The 27,108-nt window shown below is 38.7% G+C and overlaps 1 protein-coding gene across 7 annotated transcripts in view; it reads right to left on the bottom strand.

Annotated features, from left to right (window-relative positions):
* Positions 1 to 27,108, bottom strand: part of LOC149808529 (uncharacterized) — a 140,852-nt gene that overhangs the window by 61,607 nt on the left and 52,137 nt on the right. For 5 of the 7 annotated variants that reach the window (XM_089978613.1, XM_089978628.1, XM_089978577.1 and 2 more), the window contains 4 exons: positions 25,796 to 25,887; positions 22,235 to 22,546; positions 6,908 to 7,041; positions 3,530 to 3,652 (listed from right to left, as the gene is read on the bottom strand). In XM_089978613.1, the coding sequence (XP_089834739.1) occupies positions 3,530 to 3,652; positions 6,908 to 7,041; positions 22,235 to 22,546; positions 25,796 to 25,850 (624 nt within the window). In that variant the 5' untranslated portion in view covers positions 25,851 to 25,887. Of the gene's footprint in view, positions 1 to 3,528; positions 3,653 to 6,907; positions 7,042 to 22,234; positions 22,547 to 25,795; positions 25,888 to 27,108 lie in introns of all 7 variants that reach the window. The other 2 variants (XM_089978587.1, XM_089978605.1) reach the window with 2 other exon arrangements.

Below are 27,108 nucleotides of genomic sequence, written 5' to 3'. Positions count from 1 at the left end.
CACAAAATATACCATGCAAACATCAGATACTGTGTACGACACACAAAATATACAATGCAAATATCAGATACTGTGTGCGACACACAATATATAATATGCAAACATCAAATGCTGTGTACAACACATAACATATAATATGCAAACATCTGATAGATCGAAACGTTATCATCAGTCAATACTTACAACATCCTGAGGGAACATAAAATATATCACAGCAACTGAATAATTTAAATCGATCACAATATATAAGCATCCATAAATAAAAGTGTACCAAAATCAAATAGAAAACATACACAAAATTAAATATCAGTAAAAAGACTGACAAAATGAAAATGTTACATATTAAATCATCAGTTGAAATGTGTTGAAAGTAAGAGAAAAGAGGTTGTTAGATATTTAACAGAGTTGGAAGGCTGTTTTTTCAAATAAAGCAAAAAGCATAAATTAAAACGTAAGATAAAATATATCATTCGTACAAGGAATGAAAAGATTGCTCCATATAAAAGGTGCTATAATTTGTCTCAATTACTGATGCTACTGTAAGACTATAGTAACTCTTGCTATAGCTACAGTAAATTTGGTAAAATGTGTAACAAGGGGTGAAGGAAAGAGGAGTACCTGTACTAGTAGTTGTAGAAAGGTATCACAGAGTCATTAATAGACAAAGTAAATATTATCACTTATTTACTATAACTGTCAAAACAGGCAGTCGCAACATTGCCTAGTATCATTGCTAGTTCATGAAGTGGACTTTGAATTTTCAAAATCGGGATAGATTGTCTGTTTCTTGACTAATCGTGCTATTTTGCTTTTTCTGGCATTAGGTGACCTATTGTTTTTGAAATTTTGATCGCAATTGTAGACATGGCAGAGAAAGAGATGAATGATACACACCTAATTTTAAAAGTAAAAGCCATCTCGTGTAATCATCGTCTTGGTTACAAATAATTGCTTCAAGAGTTGTCTTTATAATTATGTGCTGCTGCGATTACAGTACTGTCATAATTTTGTTCTTCTCCTCTATACAGTTCTTTCAAACTCTCTGTATTACTTAATTGTCATTCTTCTGACGTATTTTTATTGACATCATACACATTTTTTAAATTATAATCTTACCGTGTCTATACTTATGGCCGTGTTCAGTTCTTGTTTGTTTCAGGCAACACTATCATACATTCTCATCATGATATTATTTGATAAGAAAAATATAACAGAACAGTCAAGTTTAAACTTTTGAATCTTAAATAGCTTTTTATAAATCTTATTATTTTTTAGTTGAAAGTATATAGAGATAATATTATTTCTCGAACAGTGGAAACATAAACGTATCATACGTTCTGAGATGAATTCGTACGTCTAAAATATGAATCGCATACAACCTGATAATTTCCTTTAATCTTATGATTCCGTCTCTTAAACCATCACATTCCTAAAACATTAAGCATAACTAGCATGTGCGTTACTCATTTTAGCGTGAAAATCACATTACATCCTAATGTCAGTTCCCAAACAGCTATATTAACTATCTTCGCCCTAGATTGGTAAGTCGAATGTATAGCTAAATCCGGCATTAATACAATCTTGTATATCCCATCACCATATAATTTAATCTGCATTTTACCATCCTCAATTTAAATCATTTCTTGAATGTAGGTTAAAACTAATGTAGAATTTTATAAGAATTGTTTCCAACGAATGTTGCTACTTAACGCCATGCATGTTATATTCAGGTAATAGTTTTCGTATCTAATTGTAAAGATGAATCCGGTACTAACTCTGGTAAACTTTGGTCTGCTGAATAAAATCAAGACATTCTGAATTCCATTTGTTACTATCCATACAGTTCAGTATTAACCAGCCAAAGTCTCTTGCCATAATGTCGAATATGTTGAGGGAGTCATCACGAACAAATTTCAAAGTGTAGTCACCCTAACGTGTTGAACTAAAGTGCATTCACCCTAACATGTTGAATCAAAGTCGAGTCACCCTAATATGTTGAACAGTTTTGTGATCGACGTAAATATGTTTGTACTGTAAGGGCTAATTGGAATGATGGACAAGGCTTGCAGAGCGAGAATAAGAAGTAATGCTTGTTAATACCAAAATGTGAAGTTCGTGAATAGTTATAACTGTTTATACATGTCGTGAATAGTTATAACTGTTTATACATGTCGTGAATAGCTATAACTGTTTATACATGTCGTGAATAGTTATAACTGTTTATATATGTCGCGAATAGTTATAACTGTTTATGCATGTCGTGAATAGTTATAACTGTTTATACATGTCATGAACTGTTAATCATTTACAGTCATTGTCAGTATATCGTCTTCTTGTCTCTTCTAAGATTCCTCGTCTATCTGTATTTTTTGTTCCATCCTCTATTTTTCCCGTTTGCACAGAAAAATGTTTTTGCATTTACGAGACTATAATAGTAAGTAATAAAATGGAAAACGAGTCTAAACAGCACACTCCTACTTTCGAAATTTATATCTGTATGTTATTTCCATCACAATGAGAAATTCTGTAATAATCCATTTTAATTCTTAAATAGAGAAGGTCGTGCACTGACATGATTTTAGGTTTTGACTTAGTCAGACAAAAGCTGCACAGAACATACAAAGACCTATCTAACATAATCTATAACATTTACCTGCATGATACACTATTCTAAAACATTAGTTCAAATTACATGTTCATGTAGTATTTATCTATTATAAACTGAAGTTAGAAATGGAAACAAATAAAATGAACTGATCAAGCGAATTAGGATAATGTGCATACTTTGTGAATTATAAAATTATTTCCTCCTTATATTGCCATGTAATTTTTCTCTTTTGTAAATATTTTAATATTTTTACATTGTCTTGACTGGTTGATATCCGCATAATTTTTCCATCCATCTTGGCTAAATATAAATCTGTTATTGTAACAGAACAATAACTTCCTTTTTAAAGAAACAAAAGTAACTTTTACATTTCGTTGCCTAATACTGATTCATCATAGTCTGACGCGGCGATGGCACCATTCTCTCGCAGACTTCACTATTCCTCTCATCTTTTACTCTGGTGACTTTGTTTAAAGTAATCTTGTAAAAAGAGACCTTAACGAGTGGCATGGACATTGCCGTTCTTTCTTGCAGATTTGTAATATCCATCTCATCATTTGTAATTAATGTTTCCATTGTAAGGATAATTTTGAAACGTTCAGACCTATTAGTGGAATGTTTAAGGACATTTTTACCGAGGTGGAAATTGCACTGTTTGACAGCTTATTCTGCTCTGCATGTGTATGTTGATATGTTCAGGTAACAGGTGAGACAATAAACAGGCTATGGGATGTTGACCGATATAAAAAAAATTGAAATGTATTGTCTGAAGGACTGCAATAACATATTCTATTTAACTAGAATCCTCATAATGAATAGTTTTAATAACGAAATAAATTATGTAATAATAAAACCTCTACGATAAGTTATCGTCTTTGGTTTGTCTCTCCAGTTCAAGAACTGACATTCAAGCTTCTTACTTGTGTAGTTAGAACATAGCTTGTCAGCACGTTTCTGGTAACAGGATATTGCTTGCCCAACTGCACATGCGGTGTACGTCCTTGATATATGTTCTGGTTCAAGACTGAGGACACTAATATTACCCTAAAAGCAAAAGATAAATAAAGTATCTATCTTAAAGAAGAATTTATATTTTATCATTAATAAGTGCAACCAATAAAACGATATAAAAGACACAAACAGGACAGACATAATTACAGAAAAAGTACAAAGAGGAAGGAACAGCAAACAAGTTCAATACACAAAATTTAAAATGAGGATGTATAAGCATATCTGTGCTCATTTTTAATATACAACTGAACGTACAACAGTGAGTGACTAACGTTAAGCGTCAGTTTTTAGGCAAGTTGTCTAATAGTGACAACAGCTTTGCAAACGCACTCATTACATTTCAATAGACGCTCTCACTTAAATCTGTCCAAACGTCCTAGTTAACAAATCATATGACAAAATATACTGGGGATTTTTTTCCTTTTTTGGGCGGATGTATTGTTCATGAAGTACATAATATAAATATACTATCTGAGCGAAATCATGTCTTTACAGTTTATAATGTTAAACATACAATTTGGGTGCATATCAAGGATTATATTCTTTCTGGTCAAGCATTGGTTTATAACTTTCAGACTTCTTTCATCTTTATTGATAGAATAGAGTTTAGATTATAACCCACATACTTATCTGAAAGGTGCACTGGTTACCTAATGTTAAATTGTTGAGGAACACTTTATTAATTTGTGGTAAAGCAAATAGAGTATCGTTTAAAAGTCATAAAGGTTACGCTTCACATAGTCATATAGTCATCAACATTCTCCTTGTCAACAATACTTATATGCAGAAAATCTTGACAGCTCATACACATCTACGTATATCAATTTTGTTTAGAAACATTTTCAATGTTAACCAGACATCTTTGAAACCATTGACTCTTATCTACATTGTATGTTTATCGTATATATATATATATATATATATATATATATATATATATATATATATATATATATATATATATATATTGGGTGTGTGGGGGTGATTAGTTCTTATTTTCAACATCCATTACAAAGTGGGGCCCTGAGTGGCTGAGTGGTCTAATGCGATCTCCGTTACGGATCGCTGCCATCTCACCTCTGTCTGCGTGGGTTCGAGTCTCAGATTCGGCCAATGCGGGTATGTGAGAAAGCTTGCCAGTAGCTTCTCGTGGGTCGGTGGTTCTTTCCGGGGGTTTTCTCGTGTTCGTCCTCCACCATTAATACTGGCCGCCATGTATAGCCTATCGTGTGCTGAAAAATGGCGATCAACACTACAATAACAACAACAACAAAAATTATTACAAAGTATAAAAGAATGAACCTAACGTATTTAGTTTTGTATATTCATATAAGTGTGTGTGCGGTTTTAAATTACTCATGCAAGCCTGTATATGAGTTTCTTAGGTAGTGCATTGTCAAACATTCAGTAATGTCAAAAAAACTATCTTGCATTTTCTGTCTAAATGTGGAAAGCAGAACGTGGACGTTTAATGACATTATCATCATTTTGTTCATCTCTTTTGATCTGTGGTAAATATGTATGTACTGGTGTCTTTTCACTTTTTGTAAACTATGATTCTCAAGTCCAATAATTAAATCTAGCTGGGTATTTTTTTAATGGAATTAGATTGTTAAATGTTTTGAGCGAATATGTTCTTTAAGCATTGCTCATTGTCATTGCAAAATGTATGCAAGTCTGTATTATTACCACCATAAAATCTATACTCATTTAAGATTATTTAAAAATTAATATTTGCATTCTTTTATTATGATTTTGTTTAAGCGTCTTATTTTCTTTTAGTTTAAAAATGTAATCATGGAGCTTGTATTTTATTCCGTGTTATGGTATGAAATCAGTTGATCTAGCATGGACATCTCCATGATAATTTTTTTTTTTAAAACGACATTTGTATCTGTTTTACTACCAAATTCTTCGATTTGTGACACAAAAAGCAAAACAGAACGCACATATTTAATATTTCTCAAAACCTAGACTTGAAAATGTTTTCGACGCTGGTCTTCGCGAATTTTTAAAGATTCAATTACTTTCAATGTGGAATTAAGGGCAAAAGTGCACTGAAAAGACTCATTTATAGCTTTGCAAGAACAATTTATGGTGGTAAATAGTTTAAAATCTGGCAGGGCCAAACAGTTTCTGTAATGTCCAAGGAGACAGTATTCGGTTGCTTTTCTCCTTGTATGTCAATAGCATCATGCCTGGAACTGATTCAGAAAAATGGCCTGTTTGCAGACAATTGTATATGCTATACGTTCATCCTTTTTTCAAACATTTAAAGGTAGTAATCACATGGTGAAAATTGAGTGCGTTTTTCCCCAAACATTTTAATAGTCGTAATCATATACATTGACAAGTGTTTTAAAAACTACTGCAAATGGAGGCTAGTCAGTTTTAAGGGAAAATGAAAATAAAATTGGTGATTAGTCTGTTCATCCATCGTTTCGTTACCAAAGTGAAAAGGACGGTTGACTATGTGATTTAACGTTCAAAAAAGTTAAAACGTCGACTGATTACAACTTATAGGACACACTGTTTCAAAATGAGGTTTAAAATTGGTAAACTGAATTTAAGTGGATAAAAGCGGTTTAAAGTTGACGGCTGGCCTAGAATTCCCGTTGTCCATGCTACTTCCATACCCGCTGTAAAGAACGTGTTCAGAAACTCAACCAAATACTACATTTTGACGTCACACTTAATATTACTTTGAAATTAACCTTCTCAAATTCAAGTTTTATACACCAAAGCAAATCGTGCGAAAGGCGTATTTCCAAGTATTACAAGATGAAACTGAAAATAAAATTCAAAAGTGGCCTGCCATTTTCATTATATCCAATTATTACTATAACCCAGTACGTATAACTGCTGTATTGAATAAGTTGTCTTGAAAATCTTTAATTACGTAGACTGGAAAATGTATTCATATTGTATGTACAGAAGTGTATAACACAAAGCATTGTGTCACGCCTTTGCATAAGATTCATAGAATTAATTGCGTTATATTGTTTGTGTAGCATTTATATTCTTGCTTGTTTTTGCGAACATCTGAAAAGGAGTTAAGCTGATGGGCCGTACAGGGCATTTATTTATTTATCTGACCTCACAATCTCATATATCATGTTACTAGCAGCTAAAACGAACTAGCGTAGCCCCTTTATCTGATACGTTTCTCTTGAAAATCAGTAGTTATGACCCTTGTCTGTAAGTTAATAATACATGTCTAAGGTTTGTTCGAGAAGGTACTGGCATGTCTGGAGCGTATTCATAAAAGGTAGACACAAAAGGACCTACATCGATCACAGTCTGATTGGTATTCATCCATTTTATGGTCAAGCTTGGAAGTCCACACCCATCCGGCGGAAGAACTGCCACCAAAGTATTCCCTTTCCGAGTGATGCTAGGAATACATTGATTTGCTGGTGGAACTAAAATTAAAATTACAGAAAATAAATACAAAAACAGCAACACATATTAATTAGCGTATATTTATCATGGATTCAGCGAACTGAGCATGTTTCTTCCTTGGTGAAGACTATTTTTACAATGTAATTTGTGTACAATACAAAGATAAAAACAGAGTGGTACCAGTAAGATACGATATATCCCGTGTGATATAGCAATTGTTAAAGAATACAGCGTACTGAAAAAGACATGATCAACGGCCAACTCAACCGTTAAGCGTTATTTCCTAATGAGATTGACCAATCACAACATATTGATATATTTCTATTTTTTCTATACAAATTAACTTTTTTTAAAAAAATATCTTATTTAAATATATTGAAGCTGTTCCAGCATATGTTGCAATATCTGCTGCTGATATTAATACCTCTGATGCGAGTAGTATATGGGGTCACCCTAGCGTCAAGTGGACTTACCATGCAAAAACAGTCGATTCACTCTGGCGTCAAGGGGAATTTAACATGGGAAATTTTAACATGGATGGAACTGTAGAGCGTCAAGGGGAATTGAACATGGAAATTGAACAGGACCGGTACTTTAACGCCAATGGGACTTTAACGTTAAAATATGGGGTTTGCACTTTGTCGTAAATGGAAATTGAACATGGGAATGTCACCTGGATGTCAATGGGAATTGATCTTTGGGTGGCGTCATGAGGTTTATAGGGTCAAAACATTTTATAGGGATTTTAATGTATTTGTAAGGACAAAGGGTAGATAGGGACAAACATACAAATACACATTTAAACACACAGAAAAGACGACAGAAATGTTCTAAAACAAACCTCACAGAGAGAATAATGGCTCAAAAAAGAAAAGTCTATTGTATGGGTTCAAAACATTTATTCAAGTATATACATGGGCTCTCTGGCCTGTGCTTTGGTCTAAGCACTATCCATTTAATACATAAACATTTCTACATCAAACAAACCTATTTACTAGTTATTTAGTTCTTGGCTCTAGTAAACCTGTTTACATTTAATGTTCATTTATAAGAAAAAGCTAACACAAAACAAGTAACATGCAATCAAATAGGACAAAGTTCATGTTTCTCTCTCTCTATTCGTCTCACACGTTGTTAAAAATCTGGTCAGCTAGCACTTGTGTCCCAGCCTAGATATTTCCCATCACTTAATCCGTGTCATTCATAAATCGGCTGTTATATCCATCGTGCTAGGTACACTTATCAGTAAGCAGATCAAGTGCAGTCATCGTCTTCTTCCCATGGAGGTACAATGTATACCATATGAATGGTTACTTTTCCTTCGTTGATGTCAAATTTTCCTCTCATCGACTGCACGTCTTCAATAGCCCTAAAAAGTTTGGACGAAGTTATTTCTGCAGGTGTGCTAAATCCGAGACATACAGGTGAGTTCAAACTGTCGCGATACATAGATAGGCTCAAACGACCTCGATCTTTGACTTGGCAATGACATTTGAGTTCCTCTAACAGTGAGTCAAGTAGGTCCGTAATGAAACCTGCTACTTCCTTGGCTGAAATGTCAGACGCGAAGTCTCTAAATTTCACCGTGTAGGTGTAAGTTGTCGTTCTAAATTTTCTTGAGGTCGCTGTCTGAGTCATTTGGATGCTAAAATACTCCTGTAGGTCTACTGAATCCTTTCCCTTCTTGAACGCACTTTGCTGTGACGGTATGGTAGTGAAAGAGGTCAGTGATGTTTGTTCCTTCTCTTTTTTCATCTGCGTAGAGTGATTCATCTTTATCGTTGCTTGTCCTCGCAATGAAGCGTCGTTCTTGGAAGTCGTCCCTTTTTATACTGGGTGATATCAGTATGTCCATAAGGTAAAGTTTTGTGGTCTGGAAGTTTCACTAGCTGCACGTAGTTTGTCATGGCGTTAGTACATAAATAACTAAGATGTGTTACTGCATTGGTGATGTGATAGTGAGGCAAAGAATCACATCCGAGTTTCTCATTGGACTTGAGTCTTACGCTCTATACTTGCTGTTTGAAGGGATTCATTTTTTCTCAATTGGTCTTAGTAGTGACAATGAACTGTTGGTCTTGGACGTTGTCCTTTTTTATATGCTGACCAATATTGATGTGACCGTACGGCAAAGTAAAGTGGTTGGGAAGTCGTACTCGCTTCTGGTACACGATTTGATAGACTTTTTCCAAGGGTCGACTGACGATGTGGTGAGTGGGTAAACGTACAATCTTGTTCGGCTGGTAGGTGGTCACTTTAAAGTTTGCATCCTCTCCAGACTGCAATGCTTCTTTCAATACGCCAAAGTTGACCACACGACTGGTACGATAATTCAGAGTCAATCCTTTCACTTTACACTCTGTGTGCACTTCTCCTTGTGGGTCCCGGTATTCGTAGCCGTAATTTTTAGGACCGCCACTCGCGAAACTTAGAATCTTATCGTCAGGATGTTCGTCTGTCCAGGCTCCTAAACGGTCTCCTTCGATGTTAGGGTGTTGCTGACCCGGTCGATCGATGTAGATGCAACTGTCCGTGTCAAAGTACAGGACGCGATCCCCTAACAGTTCTAAAGCTTCGTACAATTTTAAGCGAGCATGAGCTGTCACGTAAGCCGCAATGATGACATTTCCAAAAGGGTCGTCTTGTACAAAGTCCAGATCTTCTTCGTAATTGACCAAGATTAAATTCTCTCGAACGACGTCCACGTGTTTCATGTATTTGGTTTTGTCGTGAATCATCTGGAAGTAGCGGGAAGGTTCTGTCAAATATTCCGTCTTGGGTAAACACGGTCGTTGTGCCATTTTACCCCACAAGCAATTTAACATCACTTTGGCAAACGTTCGCCTGCCTTCGTTTTTCTCGATGTGGTCTAAAGTGATGCCTTCTTGTTCCCGGTATTTCTCTTTGAATTTTATTTGGTCTTCGGGAGTGTGACACCAGGAAGGATAGCCGCTGGCTTCTTGCTTCAGTTTCAAAAAGGCATCCACGTAGTCTGCGAAAATGCCTTTCTGAGTAGGGTCACCCTTGTGGTATTGTTGTGTCTTGGGAAAGTGGCAAATTTCGTACACTTCTAACAGTTGGTATCCCATGTCCATAGCTTTGAATAATTCTACGCTGACCCAGGTTCCCGTCAAGGCCCGTTCTTCCTGGGTGTGCTGACAAGGCTGATCTTGGTTGCACGTTTCGGCACAAGTACGGCACAATGGAAACATCAGTTTGCCTTGACAATGGTGAGGTAAGACGGGATGGTATAGGTTCGTGGGAGGCAAAACTTTGCACTTGATCAAGCCTTCGTATTGTCGAATGTTGACCAGGTCGATGTGTTCCGTCAGCAATCGCGGGTGCCCTGTAGGAAAGTGACAATATTTGCACACGTAGGGATACAGCGAACACACATCCAAGTATTTGATTTCTTCTCCTTTCTCTTTGTCGGCTTGGTACAGCAAACAGGTGGCATTGGTCCTTCCTCCGTACAAACTATCCCTCGGGTTCAGGGGGTCCATCAGCTTGTAACTTTCCACGACACGTTTAAACTCGGGATCGATTTTCAAACGGTGATCGTATTCGTGTTCCCACATTTCCACCACTTGGTATCCTTGCTGTTCTAACTTCAAGCGTCGCTGACAAGTGTCCTCGTACAGGTCTTCCATGGTCCGTTGTAAAAACTGATTTTTAGTGTCACGGTCAGGGTAGCAGACGGGACATCCGTGAAATAAGCAACCGTTAAACTCATACACGATCTTGGGGTTTTCTAAGTCCCAGCCATCGACCGAATACGTTCCGATGGTCCTTTCGCCTCCTCCGTTGCGGGCATGCTGAATCCATTTGCCTTCCTTGTCGCACAAGTAATGTAACCAGCGTAGGGCTTTGACCGAGTATTGACGCTTGACATAGTTGGTCGTTTGAGGACTGATGACAGCCACGGTCTTTTGAGGCATGAATCGTTGGCGGTACACTAAGGAACACGCTTTGGCAATGGTGCAAGCTTCTTTCAAAGGATCGACCCCTCCGTGTTCCATGAACAGTTCTCGAAATTTTCCACAGCAACGTCGTAAAATGTCCACGTCGGAACGACAATACTTTAACATTTCTTCCTGAAAGTCGAAGGGGTCAGAGGCATGAGCCTGGTACCAAGCGTAGAAATCTTCTCGTTGTTCGGTACGCATGTTGTCGGGGTCGTAATAGTGAGCCTCAGGCAAATGGGGTAGAACGGCATGTTGATTGGCTTCCGTATTGAAAAAGTGTGGAAAGTACCCTTTAGCCATTTCTGTCATTCCAAACGTTTTAGGCATTCGACTCAAAGGCATGGCCAAGTAACTCATCGAATCTTTAAACTGCACTTGTCCCACTTGCATGAAAATGATTTTGGCTCCGTTCAAAGTGACTTTAGGACGTTCGGTGCCATGTTCCGTATAGTACCTCAAAAGAAACTGTCCATCGTATCCGGAGAAATTGTGAGCCATCACTGTAGCATGGCGATGACAATCTCGGTAACGTTCGATGTCCTCTTTGCTCCATGTCTTGTCGATGGGGTCTAAGACCCATTTGGCAAAATCGTCTAGCGTCTTTGGTCCTCGAAAGATTTTTTCACGCCCTCCAGGAATTTTGCTGCAGTGAGGGCAATAACTGAAGATAGGTTCTTGAATACACTTCTCGCACGCTCGATGAGCCACGCAGAAATTAGGAATGTGAATGCCAGTCTCTTGCATGCATTCGAAATCGAAAAAGATGAAATTGCCTTTCTTCTTGTGACCGTCCTCTTTCTCTGGTGGGGGTTGGTATTTTTGCACGTAACATTGGTGTTCCAAGTCCACGATGTGGTGACAAATGTGACATTTTTTCTTTCCTGAACATACGTGTGCCTTGACACTATTGGTACGTATGCCTTGTCCACACGCGGGGCACAATCTCAGCAGTTGACAAGCGCATTTCTTCTGTGAACCTTGCGTCTTCAAATGTTGTTGGTAACAGGTAGGGCTGACAAACGTGCGCAGACAAGTTGAACAAGGCACTGGTTTTTCGCTCAGACAGGGTGGAGAGGCCAAACATCCTGAGCATTTCCATCCACAATGTTTGTGTTGCTCTCGATTATTATAACCATAGTCACATTTCTCACAATAATAAACATATCCCAGGAATCCAGTGATACTGGTAATGGTATCGAAATGTTCATCGTGATGATAAAGGTGAATGTATTTTCCGTCCTTAAAATGTTGGCCTCGAAACAACAGAGGCCCGCGCATTTCTTGAGGGTGCACTTTCAAGGTGTAGCGTGGAGCTAGGGCATCTTGCAATTTTTGCATCTCAGGAATGCCACAGGGTGTGTCTTTGGACAGTCCGGCTTGTTGTAACAGGAGTTCTGCTTCATTTCGTTGTTTGGCTCGGTCGGATTGTTGAATAGTTTTCCAGGTTCTTTTCCATTCTACCGTGTCGTTCTTGTTGGCATAGGTTCGTCCCACCACGATGGCACGGGCTAAACACATCTGGTCATGAGGGTTGTTAATTCGGACGAGACTTGTTTTGGTGTTGCGAAGGTCGTCCACCAATAAGACCTTTTTGCGTCCTGTCCCTTGAGGAAGAGAGACGTGAGCCATTTTCAGTGTGGCTTTACCATCGGTGATGTCAAACTTGTCATTGGATTGTTGCACCTGTTGTATCTTGTCCATGACTTTGGAAGGGGTCAGTTCTGCGGGTCTGCTAAACTCGATCCAAACAGGGGATTTCAAGCTGTCGTGTTGTATGGATAGTGTCAAGCGATCGTCTTCTTTGGGTTGACATTGTCGCTTGAGTGTGGTGAGCAAAGAATCCCACATCTCGGTGATGAACCCTTCTGCTTTCTCCAACGGTACGTCGGACTTGAAATATTTAAACTTCACCGTGTAGGTGTAAGCCGTGGTTCTAAATTTTCTAGAGGAGCGCTTTTCCGTCTCTCGAATGTGATAGTACTTTTCAGGGTTGACTGGTGAACTTTGGTTTGGAGTAGACTCTCTCTGTCTGGTCGCAGACGTGGAAGGTGTTGGTTCAGGTTCGCTCATGTCTTCTATTTGAGCGAACACTTCTTTACGTGTGTGAGGCGATACGTCACTTTGCTGCCTCTTACGTTCTTCTTCTCTCTCACTGAAATCGTGCGATCGTTTCATCTCGATTGCTGATTCAGAAATGATTTAACCAAATTCATTCTTTCCATATATACCCTCTCTACCTCTCGTTGTGACAATGACTTGGTATATTTCACAAGGCAAGTGAAAGCCAAGCATATAGGAACCCAACGACAGCGTTGCGTCTTAAACACCTCATGCATCTTGACGACCCTTCGATTCAAACCCTACCACGAAAGAAAATAGTTGCAAGAAAAATAAAACAGACAGTTGGTGTCTTCAAGAGAGCTAGAGACGGCACTGTGTCGCTGGGACACGTACGTACGTACTCCAGAAAACTACGCTACTCGACAACGTGAGTGTGCTTGTCAAAATGTTTGAATAAGATTAAAAATGTTTGTCAGTTTCAAAACGCGAACCAGTACTGTGTCCGTTTAATATTTGAGGATAGGACGAACATTGTTACATTTTTTCCTGAAGCCATGTTTTGACTTTAGAATTCAGAGTTAACCATAGGCAGGATTATACAGTGCAATGTCATTTGTTTCATTCTTAAAAAAGCCGTGTGATTGTCTTTTTTCTGAAAAACTGTAAATCTAACGTTAAAAGAAAAAAAAATTGCGTGACATATTGCAGTTCCAAAACCGGATAAAGTTAAGATACCAGAATTGTGCAAACTCAAGCTTTTATTTCATACAAAGATTTACTGATGGAAGAAAAAAAAATCGTTCTACAATTTTTTAGAGTGTAAACTTTTTGAAAAAAATGACATGACGAACAGTTCACGTAATTATGGTGACTACTGATCACAATTTTGGAGAGGTATCTTCAAACGGGAACATATTCCATTAGGGTATAAATCAAAACTACAATGAGAGAGAGAGAGAGATCATGTATTCCTACTTTAAAAATATGACGACACGTACGTTTGTTTTTATGGCACATTTTCCTTATGAAAGTTTCAAAGAAACACTCATTCCATTTACATAAGATAAGATAAGAATTCTTTATTTCAGACTACATAGTCTATACATCTAAATTAAAATATAAAGTAAAATCACTGAAAACATAAAAGAACATATAGAACATAACACAATCACATCCATAGAAAAAATACACCCTTTACAAAAAATATCACAAGAGTGAACTGAAGACGCATGTAATTAAAGAGTGACCACAGAAAAGTACATCCAAACAAGTCGTGCTATATTTCGTAACATGACTAACATAATTTCCATGAGCCGCTCATGGCGTGATCATTTGTGTTTTAGTTTTATTGTTTGTGAAGTGACTAATGGTCACGTACAGAAAAACGTGTCTGATCATCTCACGGTGCGAATAACAAGTGAAACCAATTTGAAGCTAAGGCGGTGGAAAATATCGACTGACCAATGAAGTCACTTACAATGTGTAACACATTGTTTGATTGTAAATTCAGGGCAAGTAGAGTAGCGACCAGCCGCAGAATAAAAAAAACACGTCCGATCTTGTCGCTGTGCGAAAAGGTACTGAAGTCAATTCGAAGCGAAAGCGGTAAGAAAATAAGTATAGCCAATGAAATCGTTTATGATGAGTGATGCATTGGGGTTTTATTAAAGGTAGTGTGGCAAAATAATACCAACGCAAGTGTGCTATTACCATTGCAGTGCAGACAGATTGGAGTGTAAACGTACAAACCATTTGTTGCGTATTGTACCATTTCTTCTTGCCACGTCAAATATTAAACGGCCACAGTACTGGTTCGCGTTTTGAAACTGACAAACATTTTTAATCTTACTCAAACATTTCGACAAGCACACCCACATCAATAGAGACAGAATTGTAAAATATCGGTTAGCCAATGAAGTCACTTACAATGTGTAACACATTGTTTGGTTGTAAATTCAGGGCTTGTTGACAGTAGTGTAGCGACCAGCCGCAGAATAAAAAAAAAACACGTCCGATCTTGTCGCTGTGCAAAAAGGTACTGAAGTCAATTCGAAGCGAAAGCGGTAAGAAAATAAGTTTAGCCAATGAAATCGTTTATAATGAGTGATGCATTGGGGTTTTTTGTAAGGTAGTGTGGCAAAATAATGCCAACGCAAGAGCGCTGTTACCATTGCAGTACAGACAGATTGGAGTGTAAACATACAAACCCTTTGTTGCGTACTGTACCATTTCTTCTTGCCACATCAAATATTAAACGGCCACAGTACTGGTTCGCGTTTTGAAACTAACAAACATTTTTAATCTTACTCAAACATTTTGACAAGCACACTCACATCAACAGAGACAGAAGTGTAAAATATCGGTTAGCCAATGAAGTCAATTACAATGTGTAACACATTGTTTGGTTGTAAATTCAGGGCAAGTAGTGTAGCGACCAGACGCAGAATAAAAAAACACGTCCGATCTTGTCGCTGTGCGAAAAGGTACTGAAGTCAATTCGAAGCGAAAGCGGTAAGAAAATAAGTATAGCCAATGAAATCGTTTATGATGAGTGATGCATTGTTTTATTTAAAAGGTAGTGTGGCAAAATAATGCCAACGCAAGAGCGCTGTTACCATTGCAGTACAGACCGATTGGAGTGTAAACGTACAAACCCTTTGTTGCGTATTGTACCATTTCTTCTTGCCACATCAAATATTAAACGGACACAGTACTGGTTCGCGTTTTGAAACTGACAAACATTTTTAATCTTATTCAAACATTTTGACAAGCACACTCACGTTGTCGAGTAGCGTAGTTTTCTGGAGTACGTACGTACGTGTCCCAGCGACACAGTGCCGTCTCTAGCTCTCTTGAAGACACCAACTGTCTGTTTTATTTTTCTTGCAACTATTTTCTTTCGTGGTAGGGTTTGAATCGAAGGGTCGTCAAGATGCATGAGGTGTTTAAGACGCAACGCTGTCGTTGGGTTCCTATATGCTTGGCTTTCACTTGCCTTGTGAAATATACCAAGTCATTGTCACAACGAGAGGTAGAGAGGGTATATATGGAAAGAATGAATTTGGTTAAATCATTTCTGAATCAGCAATCGAGATGAAACGATCGCACGATTTCAGTGAGAGAGAAGAAGAACGTAAGAGGCAGCAAAGTGACGTATCGCCTCACACACGTAAAGAAGTGTTCGCTCAAATAGAAGACATGAGCGAACCTGAACCAACACCTTCCACGTCTGCGACCAGACAGAGAGAGTCTACTCCAAACCAAAGTTCACCAGTCAACCCTGAAAAGTACTATCACATTCGAGAGACGGAAAAGCGCTCCTCTAGAAAATTTAGAACCACGGCTTACACCTACACGGTGAAGTTTAAATATTTCAAGTCCGACGTACCGTTGGAGAAAGCAGAAGGGTTCATCACCGAGATGTGGGATTCTTTGCTCACCACACTCAAGCGACAATGTCAACCCAAAGAAGACGATCGCTTGACACTATCCATACAACACGACAGCTTGAAATCCCCTGTTTGGATCGAGTTTAGCAGACCCGCAGAACTGACCCCTTCCAAAGTCATGGACAAGATACAACAGGTGCAACAATCCAATGACAAGTTTGACATCACCGATGGTAAAGCCACACTGAAAATGGCTCACGTCTCTCTTCCTCAAGGGACAGGACGCAAAAAGGTCTTATTGGTGGACGACCTTCGCAACACCAAAACAAGTCTCGTCCGAATTAACAACCCTCATGACCAGATGTGTTTAGCCCGTGCCATCGTGGTGGGACGAACCTATGCCAACAAGAACGACACGGTAGAATGGAAAAGAACCTGGAAAACTATTCAACAATCCGACCGAGCCAAACAACGAAATGAAGCAGAACTCCTGTTACAACAAGCCGGACTGTCCAAAGACACACCCTGTGGCATTCCTGAGATGCAAAAATTGCAAGATGCCCTAGCTCCACGCTACACCTTGAAAGTGCACCCTCAAGAAATGCGCGGGCCTCTGTTGTTTCGAGGCCAACATTTTAAGGACGGAAAATACATTCACCTTTATCATCACGATGAACATTTCGATACCATTACCAGTATCACTGGATTCCTGGGATATGTTTATTATTGTGAGAAATGTGACTATGGTTATAATAATCGAGAGCAACACAAACATTGTGGATGGAAATGCTCAGGATGTTTGGCCTCTCCACCCTGTCTGAGCGAAAAACCAGTGCCTTGTTCAACTTGTCTGCGCACGTTTGTCAGCCCTACCTGTTACCAACAACATTTGAAGACGCAAGGTTCACAGAAGAAATGCGCTTGTCAACTGCTGAGATTGTGCCCCGCGTGTGGACAAGGCATACGTACCAATAGTGTCAAGGCACACGTATGTTCAGGAAAGAAAAAATGTCACATTTGTCACCACATCGTGGACTTGGAACACCAATGTTACGTGCAAAAATACCAACCCCCACCAGAGAAAGAGGACGGTCACAAGAAGAAAGGCAATTTCATCTTTTTCGATTTCGAATGCATGCAAGAGACTGGCATTCACATTCCTAATTTCTGCGTGGCTCATCGAGCGTGCGAGAAGTGTATTCAAGAACCTATCTTCAGTTATTGCCCTCACTGCAGCAAAATTCCTGGAGGGCGTGAAAAAATCTTTCGAGGACCAAAGACGCTAGACGATTTTGCCAAATGGGTCTTAGACCCCATCGACAAGACATGGAGCAAAGAGGACATCGAACGTTACCGAGATTGTCATCGCCATGCTACAGTGATGGCTCACAATTTCTCCGGATACGATGGACAGTTTCTTTTGAGGTACTATACGGAACATGGCACCGAACGTCCTAAAGTCACTTTGAACGGAGCCAAAATCATTTTCATGCAAGTGGGACAAGTGCAGTTTAAAGATTCGATGAGTTACTTGGCCATGCCTTTGAGTCGAATGCCTAAAACGTTTGGAATGACAGAAATGGCTAAAGGGTACTTTCCACACTTTTTCAATACGGAAGCCAATCAACATGCCGTTCTACCCCATTTGCCTGAGGCTCACTATTACGACCCCGACAACATGCGTACCGAACAACGAGAAGATTTCTACGCTTGGTACCAGGCTCATGCCTCTGACCCCTTCGACTTTCAGGAAGAAATGTTAAAGTATTGTCGTTCCGACGTGGACATTTTACGACGTTGCTGTGGAAAATTTCGAGAACTGTTCATGGAACACGGAGGGGTCGATCCTTTGAAAGAAGCTTGCACCATTGCCAAAGCGTGTTCCTTAGTGTACCGCCAACGATTCATGCCTCAAAAGACCGTGGCTGTCATCAGTCCTCAAACGACCAACTATGTCAAGCGTCAATACTCGGTCAAAGCCCTACGCTGGTTACATTACTTGTGCGACAAGGAAGGCAAATGGATTCAGCATGCCCGCAACGGAGGAGGCGAAAGGACCATCGGAACGTATTCGGTCGATGGCTGGGACTTAGAAAACCCCAAGATCGTGTATGAGTTTAACGGTTGCTTATTTCACGGATGTCCCGTCTGCTACCCTGACCGTGACACTAAAAATCAGTTTTTACAACGGACCATGGAAGACCTGTACGAGGACACTTGTCAGCGACGCTTGAAGTTAGAACAGCAAGGATACCAAGTGGTGGAAATGTGGGAACACGAATACGATCACCGTTTGAAAATCGATCCCGAGTTTAAACGTGTCGTGGAAAGTTACAAGCTGATGGACCCCCTGAACCCGAGGGATAGTTTGTACGGAGGAAGGACCAATGCCACCTGTTTGCTGTACCAAGCCGACAAAGAGAAAGGAGAAGAAATCAAATACTTGGATGTGTGTTCGCTGTATCCCTACGTGTGCAAATATTGTCACTTTCCTACAGGGCACCCGCGATTGCTGACGGAACACATCGACCTGGTCAACATTCGACAATACGAAGGCTTGATCAAGTGCAAAGTTTTGCCTCCCACGAACCTATACCATCCCGTCTTACCTCACCATTGTCAAGGCAAACTGATGTTTCCATTGTGCCGTACTTGTGCCGAAACGTGCAACCAAGATCAGCCTTGTCAGCACACCCAGGAAGAACGGGCCTTGACGGGAACCTGGGTCAGCGTAGAATTATTCAAAGCTATGGACATGGGATACCAACTGTTAGAAGTGTACGAAATTTGCCACTTTCCCAAGACACAACAATACCACAAGGGTGACCCTACTCAGAAAGGCATTTTCGCAGACTACGTGGATGCCTTTTTGAAACTGAAGCAAGAAGCCAGCGGCTATCCTTCCTGGTGTCACACTCCCGAAGACCAAATAAAATTCAAAGAGAAATACCGGGAACAAGAAGGCATCACTTTAGACCACATCGAGAAAAACGAAGGCAGGCGAACGTTTGCCAAAGTGATGTTAAATTGCTTGTGGGGTAAAATGGCACAACGACCGTGTTTACCCAAGACGGAATATTTGACAGAACCTTCCCGCTACTTCCAGATGATTCACGACAAAACCAAATACATGAAACACGTGGACGTCGTTCGAGAGAATTTAATCTTGGTCAATTACGAAGAAGATCTGGACTTTGTACAAGACGACCCTTTTGGAAATGTCATCATTGCGGCTTACGTGACAGCTCATGCTCGCTTAAAATTGTACGAAGCTTTAGAACTGTTAGGGGATCGCGTCCTGTACTTTGACACGGACAGTTGCATCTACATCGATCGACCGGGTCAGCAACACCCTAACATCGAAGGAGACCGTTTAGGAGCCTGGACAGACGAACATCCTGACGATAAGATTCTAAGTTTCGCGAGTGGCGGTCCTAAAAATTACGGCTACGAATACCGGGACCCACAAGGAGAAGTGCACACAGAGTGTAAAGTGAAAGGATTGACTCTGAATTATCGTACCAGTCGTGTGGTCAACTTTGGCGTATTGAAAGAAGCATTGCAGTCTGGAGATGATGCAAACTTTAAAGTGACCACCTACCAGCCGAACAAGATTGTACGTTTACCCACTCACCACATCGTCAGTCGACCCTTGGAAAAAGTCTATCAAATCGTGTACCAGAAGCGAGTACGACTTCCCAACCACTTTACTTTGCCGTACGGTCACATCAATATTGGTCAGCATATAAAAAAGGACAACGTCCAAGACCAACAGTTCATTGTCACTACTAAGACCAATTGAGAAAAAATGAATCCCTTCAAACAGCAAGTATAAAGCGCAAGACTCAAGTCCAATGAGAAACTCGGATGTGATTCTTTGCCTCACTATCACATCACCAATGCAGTAACACATCTTAGTTATTTATGTACTAACGCCATGACAAACTACGTGCAGCTAGTGAAACTTCCAGACCACAAAACTTTACCTTATGGACATACTGATATCACCCAGTATAAAAAGGGACGACTTCCAAGAACGACGCTTCATTGCGAGGACAAGCAACGATAAAGATGAATCACTCTACGCAGATGAAAAAAGAGAAGGAACAAACATCACTGACCTCTTTCACTACCATACCGTCACAGCAAAGTGCGTTCAAGAAGGGAAAGGATTCAGTAGACCTACAGGAGTATTTTAGCATCCAAATGACTCAGACAGCGACCTCAAGAAAATTTAGAACGACAACTTACACCTACACGGTGAAATTTAGAGACTTCGCGTCTGACATTTCAGCCAAGGAAGTAGCAGGTTTCATTACGGACCTACTTGACTCACTGTTAGAGGAACTCAAATGTCATTGCCAAGTCAAAGATCGAGGTCGTTTGAGCCTATCTATGTATCGCGACAGTTTGAACTCACCTGTATGTCTCGGATTTAGCACACCTGCAGAAATAACTTCGTCCAAACTTTTTAGGGCTATTGAAGACGTGCAGTCGATGAGAGGAAAATTTGACATCAACGAAGGAAAAGTAACCATTCATATGGTATACATTGTACCTCCATGGGAAGAAGACGATGACTGCACTTGATCTGCTTACTGATAAGTGTACCTAGCACGATGGATATAACAGCCGATTTATGAATGACACGGATTAAGTGATGGGAAATATCTAGGCTGGGACACAAGTGCTAGCTGACCAGATTTTTAACAACGTGTGAGACGAATAGAGAGAGAGAAACATGAACTTTGTCCTATTTGATTGCATGTTACTTGTTTTGTGTTAGCTTTTTCTTATAAATGAACATTAAATGTAAACAGGTTTACTAGAGCCAAGAACTAAATAACTAGTAAATAGGTTTGTTTGATGTAGAAATGTTTATGTATTAAATGGATAGTGCTTAGACCAAAGCACAGGCCAGAGAGCCCATGTATATACTTGAATAAATGTTTTGAACCCATACAATAGACTTTTCTTTTTTGAGCCATTATTCTCTCTGTGAGGTTTGTTTTAGAACATTTCTGTCGTCTTTTCTGTGTGTTTAAATGTGTATTTGTATGTTTGTCCCTATCTACCCTTTGTCCTTACAAATACATTAAAATCCCTATAAAATGTTTTGACCCTATAAACCTCATGACGCCACCCAAAGATCAATTCCCATTGACATCCAGGTGACATTCCCATGTTCAATTTCCATTTACGACAAAGTGCAAACCCCATATTTTAACGTTAAAGTCCCATTGACGTTAAAGTACCGGTCCTGTTCAATTTCCATGTTCAATTCCCCTTGACGCTCTACAGTTCCATCCATGTTAAAATTTCCCATGTTAAATTCCCCTTGACGCCAGAGTGAATCGACTGTTTTTGCATGGTAAGTCCACTTGACGCTAGGGTGACCCCATATACTACTGATGCGCATGTGCAGGTCACCATTTATACTGAGTAAATTAGCATGCTAGTGCGCACTGGCCTACGACTTCAGAAATGTCACTTTCTTAATGCATGCTTTTCGACCATACCAATATTTGTTACTAACTTTATGAGGTGTTTTAAGACTTATTATTTAGGCATTTTCCTAACGAAACTAAATGCGAGAATCTGTGATTATAAGTTTGGTGAGGGACCACTTTCATTCTATACAGCTAAATATTGTCCCGTTTTGTCATAAGCTCTTTCATCCCCATGAATGGGTTTATATCTGTGTATCTACTTTACCGGAAAATATAAAGAAAACGAAGCGAAAACTTTAAAGGGTAATTTTGCTTTCTTTGGTTTTCCATATGAATAATACTACCTACCTATCACATTTAGATGTGACGTGTACTCAATAAGGACCTGTGTTGACCCACTAGTTAAGACTACAGTGTACGTCCCAGTGTCAGATCTTGTGGCATTTAGAATCTTGATGCTGTTCTCCCCAATTGCCATCAATCTGTTCTCATATGAAAGTAACGGTGCAAACTTTCCGCCAAGCATCCAAGTGGCAAGACGAATGCCGTTGTCTTTGTTCCATGTTTTTGCCCTGATATTAGCGACAGAACTTTCAGGCGTATTTGGGAAGAGTAAACTGGCGTCGTCATACTCACAAACGTCAACTCCAAAATCGCTGCCTTTAAGAAATGATTAATATTTATTTGTATGTACCACCTAACATGATTATCTACTGTAGGTCAAAACCAATGTAGTCAAGGAAGTCAGAATTATATATATATATATATATATATATTTAAAAATTATAATGAATTCAGATTTCGTTATAAACTAAATTTAATCAATATTACACCTGCAGTGACTTGGAAATGGGAAATATTAACATAGAATAATTCATCCTCACTGCTAACTATTGCAAATGACATAAAATGTAAACTAATTCACAGATCTAAACAACATTTGTTCACTCATGGAAGCAATATTGGCTTTTAAAAAAGAAAAATATGTCCTGCAGAGAACTGACCTGTGTGTGCTTTTTTTTTGCTTTTTAAGGTAGCTTTAGAACGTTTTCTTTCGTATCGTTACTATGTCTGTAGTGTGGCAGTTTATAGTGGCGTCAAGCACTGGGGCATCATGCCGCAGATTTATTGATATAAGTACTAAACAAGACAAAATAGGTCAAAGTGATCGAATTTTGATATGAGAAAATGAGAGTGGTGATGATCCAATATATTCAAATTAACTTTCAGGGCGGTACCATTAGTTGTACATGACAAAACAGAGCGCATCGAAAACATATAAGACGGTATTGAGATCTGTTTTCAAAGTACTTCCTAGTAATTCGCTTTTTGATTTTAAGAAAAGCTCTATATATGTCAATAGAACATACAATTGCTTAACTGCTTCGTCGCTAATACTGCAAATCCGCCAGTTGCCAATCTAAGGATAGCAAATAAAGCCAGTAAACCATGCAAAGTTAAGATTTAAACCTCTTGAATGTTAGTACTGGAATGGGCAGTTTCAAAGCATTGGAATGGGCAGTTTCAAAACATTGTCAACATTACAAAGATAAATTAACTGCATGTCATGATTTTACTTCATTTTTGCAGAACCAACAACTATGTTAATACGAGATTATATGTACATTTAGCTAGTAGTAGCGAAAACAGTTTCAGAAAGCGTCGCTTGAACATCAGTCACTCCACATCTGTATTGCAAATGTGACAAAAAGTAAACAAATAAAGGTATCAATCAATTACTATAACCAAATAGACATCATAGTTTAAAACGAAATAATAATTCACATAGAATGCATAATTCGTTCTAATATATCTTACGTTCACGTTTTCAGATCTTTACAAGCAAAAAATATAAATTAAAAAATTTCATGTTAACGTAATTTTTTATTTAATATCGATAAAGGCGGAGAGTGCAGTTGTACACTTTCTTCAAGAATCTGCCTTCACACACACCTTTTTGTAAACTGGACAATGTGTAAATACCACAACAACATTTCATTAAATTAAACATGTATAGCAAGGAAGAACTACTACACATATTCCGAAAGTCTATGACGCTATTATAGATTGTTTTAGATTGCTGGAATTACCAAATTCTAGCTGCTTTAGAGATTAGTTCGTTTAAGTAGCCAGTTTCGTATAAAATAAGCTTCATAGAAAATCTGAGTTTAATTGTCGTACTATCTATAGGAGTGACCTTAAAGGTCAATATCCCAACTAGTGCAACAGCCAAACAAGCTTACATTCTAATTCTCTGGGTTATAAAATTGAACTTTGCATTACTATTACATTCCACCAAGATATCTTAGAAAGTTATGCATTAAGAACAAGTAACTGATGGTTCATGTGTATAAACTAGAACACCTGCGAAACACGTATATTTGCGTTCCCCTACATTGCCCTCCTCTCCCATCTCCCGCCCACTCCCAGATCCTCAAAACAAAATGTCGTACCCGTTGAATAAATTCCTCGAAGGCAGGAAGAGAGCCAGGAAACGACTTTATTTGCATACCTGAATTGTTTGTTATGTCTATGAAGTCTTATACAGCTATAGGATGAAAATCCCCATCTTTTCAAGTTGGGACCGAAGAGCTAAGTCCCTAAGGTTTTTTTTATGGACCACTGGGCCAATATCAGTCACATGCATAATTTTGTATATGCATACAAGGATCTATGATGGGACTGTAAATAGTTCATGTCTATATCAATGGAATATGACCTGATACAAGAATAGACCAAGAGGTAAACATCAGTGGCATAACTTAATATGGTTTTCCACGCCCAGTATATATATATATATATATATATATATATATATATATATATATATATATATATATATATATATATGGGATGTTAATAGTGTTTAAGTTGGGACGCAGGGATCAAAACTGTTTGAAAACCTTTAAGCCACTGCGCATATCTGCATGCCAGCACCAATCATTTCCAAACGTTTAAACCTATCTTGAATGATGTATTTGGAAGGTGACTGACAAGTATAATATCTGAAATTGCTACACATTTATAAAGAATTATTTTAGTAGATGAAAAGTGTGCCCGCCTCCTGCAGATGGAACATTTACACCATCCAAACACATCCCAAGGATTCAGATCTCTTTCATTAAGAGTGTACTAGTGGTAAATAAACAATGGAAACACTTGAAAGTATCGCATATTTTGCATATAATTATAATGATAAAAATGTGCCCCACACCAAATCTCAGGAGGTGCCGCAAAATCCTAGAGTTGGGAATCTATATCATGGGTTGAACTAGCTGTTGTGTAACTCTACCTTAGATTTTCATCTTCTTATTTCGCACATGGTTACATCATCAATCTTATGAAATGAGCCTTATCAATTTAAGACAAAAAGAAAAGCTACATGTACAGGATAGGAGTGAACAATCTAGGAAGTACACCATACACATTTGAAAATCACCTATATGTCTAGTGACCACATATATTTTGTTTCCTTTGGTGTTTTACGGCAGTGTTCGGCCTGCATCGTTCTTGTTCCGATTCAGGCACTCTAACTGCTGAACCACTGCGGCCGAATAAAAAATAAACTGTCATGTATTTCATCTGTGAGTGGGTTATCTTTATCTTGCACAGTGTACTAAGCTTTGTTTTGATTGGATGCGGACTTACGTAATGGTGCGTATACTAGTTCAATCATGCTCTTTGTGAAAGACACCATTTGGTAAAGTGATGAAGATTGTCGAAGAATAAGTTCACGTATTGCAGTCTGTCTCTTGTAATATACATATTATACTTGCCCATTTTCAACTAATGTATTATTTAGTCAGTTTAAATAACATCATATTGCTACAAGTTGAAAGTAATTTGGAATTTAGAATTTGGTTCTACTCTACAGTAGGAAGATTTAATGTTGCAATGTCTTCCACCTACCTATAGCAGGAGATATCACTACCCATATGAACACGAACGTCAACATAAACTTCATCCCACGATGTTTCAGTAATGGCAGCTGTCTTCTTGGGCTGTAAAATACAATAATTATTAATACTTCTTCAGCGGTGTCTGTGTCCGAAAAAGCAGACATATTTCGCCATTCGCATACTTTTAATTTGAAACTGTTTGTTTTTTACACAATAGTGTCCCATGTCCATAGCCACATGCAGAATTGCAGTCAAATGCTTTATAGCTTTTTTAATCTACAGGCTGATGGGCAGCCTATCTCTAGTTTGTGCCCCTGCATTCTCTTTTGTTGCTTTCCAGACGAAATAGACGTGACGAAGAATCAAAGGTAGACTTCCATTATTTTACAAGTAAATATAGATACAAACAGTAACACAGAAAATCAGTATTGCGGAGGAATCAAACTGGTGTCACATGGCAGGTCTCTAGTTAAATGTTATCAGGAAATAATTATAAGAGTGAACCCTTACTAATATGTGTGATAACCACATAATTAATTTATGTTGCATAATACGTTTCAACAAGTACATGCAATTTCACAGAATGAGTTTGACTATTTCATGTCATGAACAAGAATCAGTTATATTCTGGGTTGGTACTTACATAGATTGGTGCTGTGTAAAATTTTAGGGAATCCAAAGTTGTTGCAACAATCCTGGCATTGGGGGTAGAGGTATATATTATAAACTTGGCATTTTTATGGCTGATCTTTTCAAAACAATCATATGATAGCAGTTTAATCTTTATACGGCTTTACAATTAGCTTACCAAGAAAATTGTTGGTTTCACAGCGTAATATAACAAGTGATAGGCAGTAAAGCTATCACGCAGTTTAGGGTTCGTAGGATGAGGATTAAAATGCACCACACTTCAGAGTGTGTGTCTGATTTTGATTTTTAACGTAGCTTTAACAATTTTTCAGTCATATCGCTACGATGTCTGCAATGTGGCAGTTTATAGTAATGTCTAGCACTGGGGCATCATGCCGCAGACATGTAGCATAATGTCCCACCCAGTCACATTATCCTGACACCAGGCCAACCAGTCCTAACACTAACCTCTTAATGCTGAACGCCAAGCGAGGTAGCTGTTAGTACCATTTTTTAAGTCTCTGGTATGACTCGGCCGGTGATCGAACCCACGACCTCCCGCATCCGAGGCGGACGCTCTAACCACTAGGCCAACGGAGCGGTCCACACTTCAGAAACGTTCAGTTAAATATCACGTAATTAGTACCATTCACCATATTAAACACCACCAACCTGCATCTGAAAAATAGCATC

Source organism: Sinohyriopsis cumingii, chromosome 1, assembly GCF_028554795.1.
Source record: "Sinohyriopsis cumingii isolate HCF-2022 chromosome 1, ASM2855479v2, whole genome shotgun sequence".
NCBI lineage: Eukaryota > Metazoa > Mollusca > Bivalvia > Unionida > Unionidae > Sinohyriopsis > Sinohyriopsis cumingii.
The sequence above is the reverse complement of the archived record's forward strand: the minus strand, read 5'-3'. Positions and strand labels throughout refer to the sequence as shown.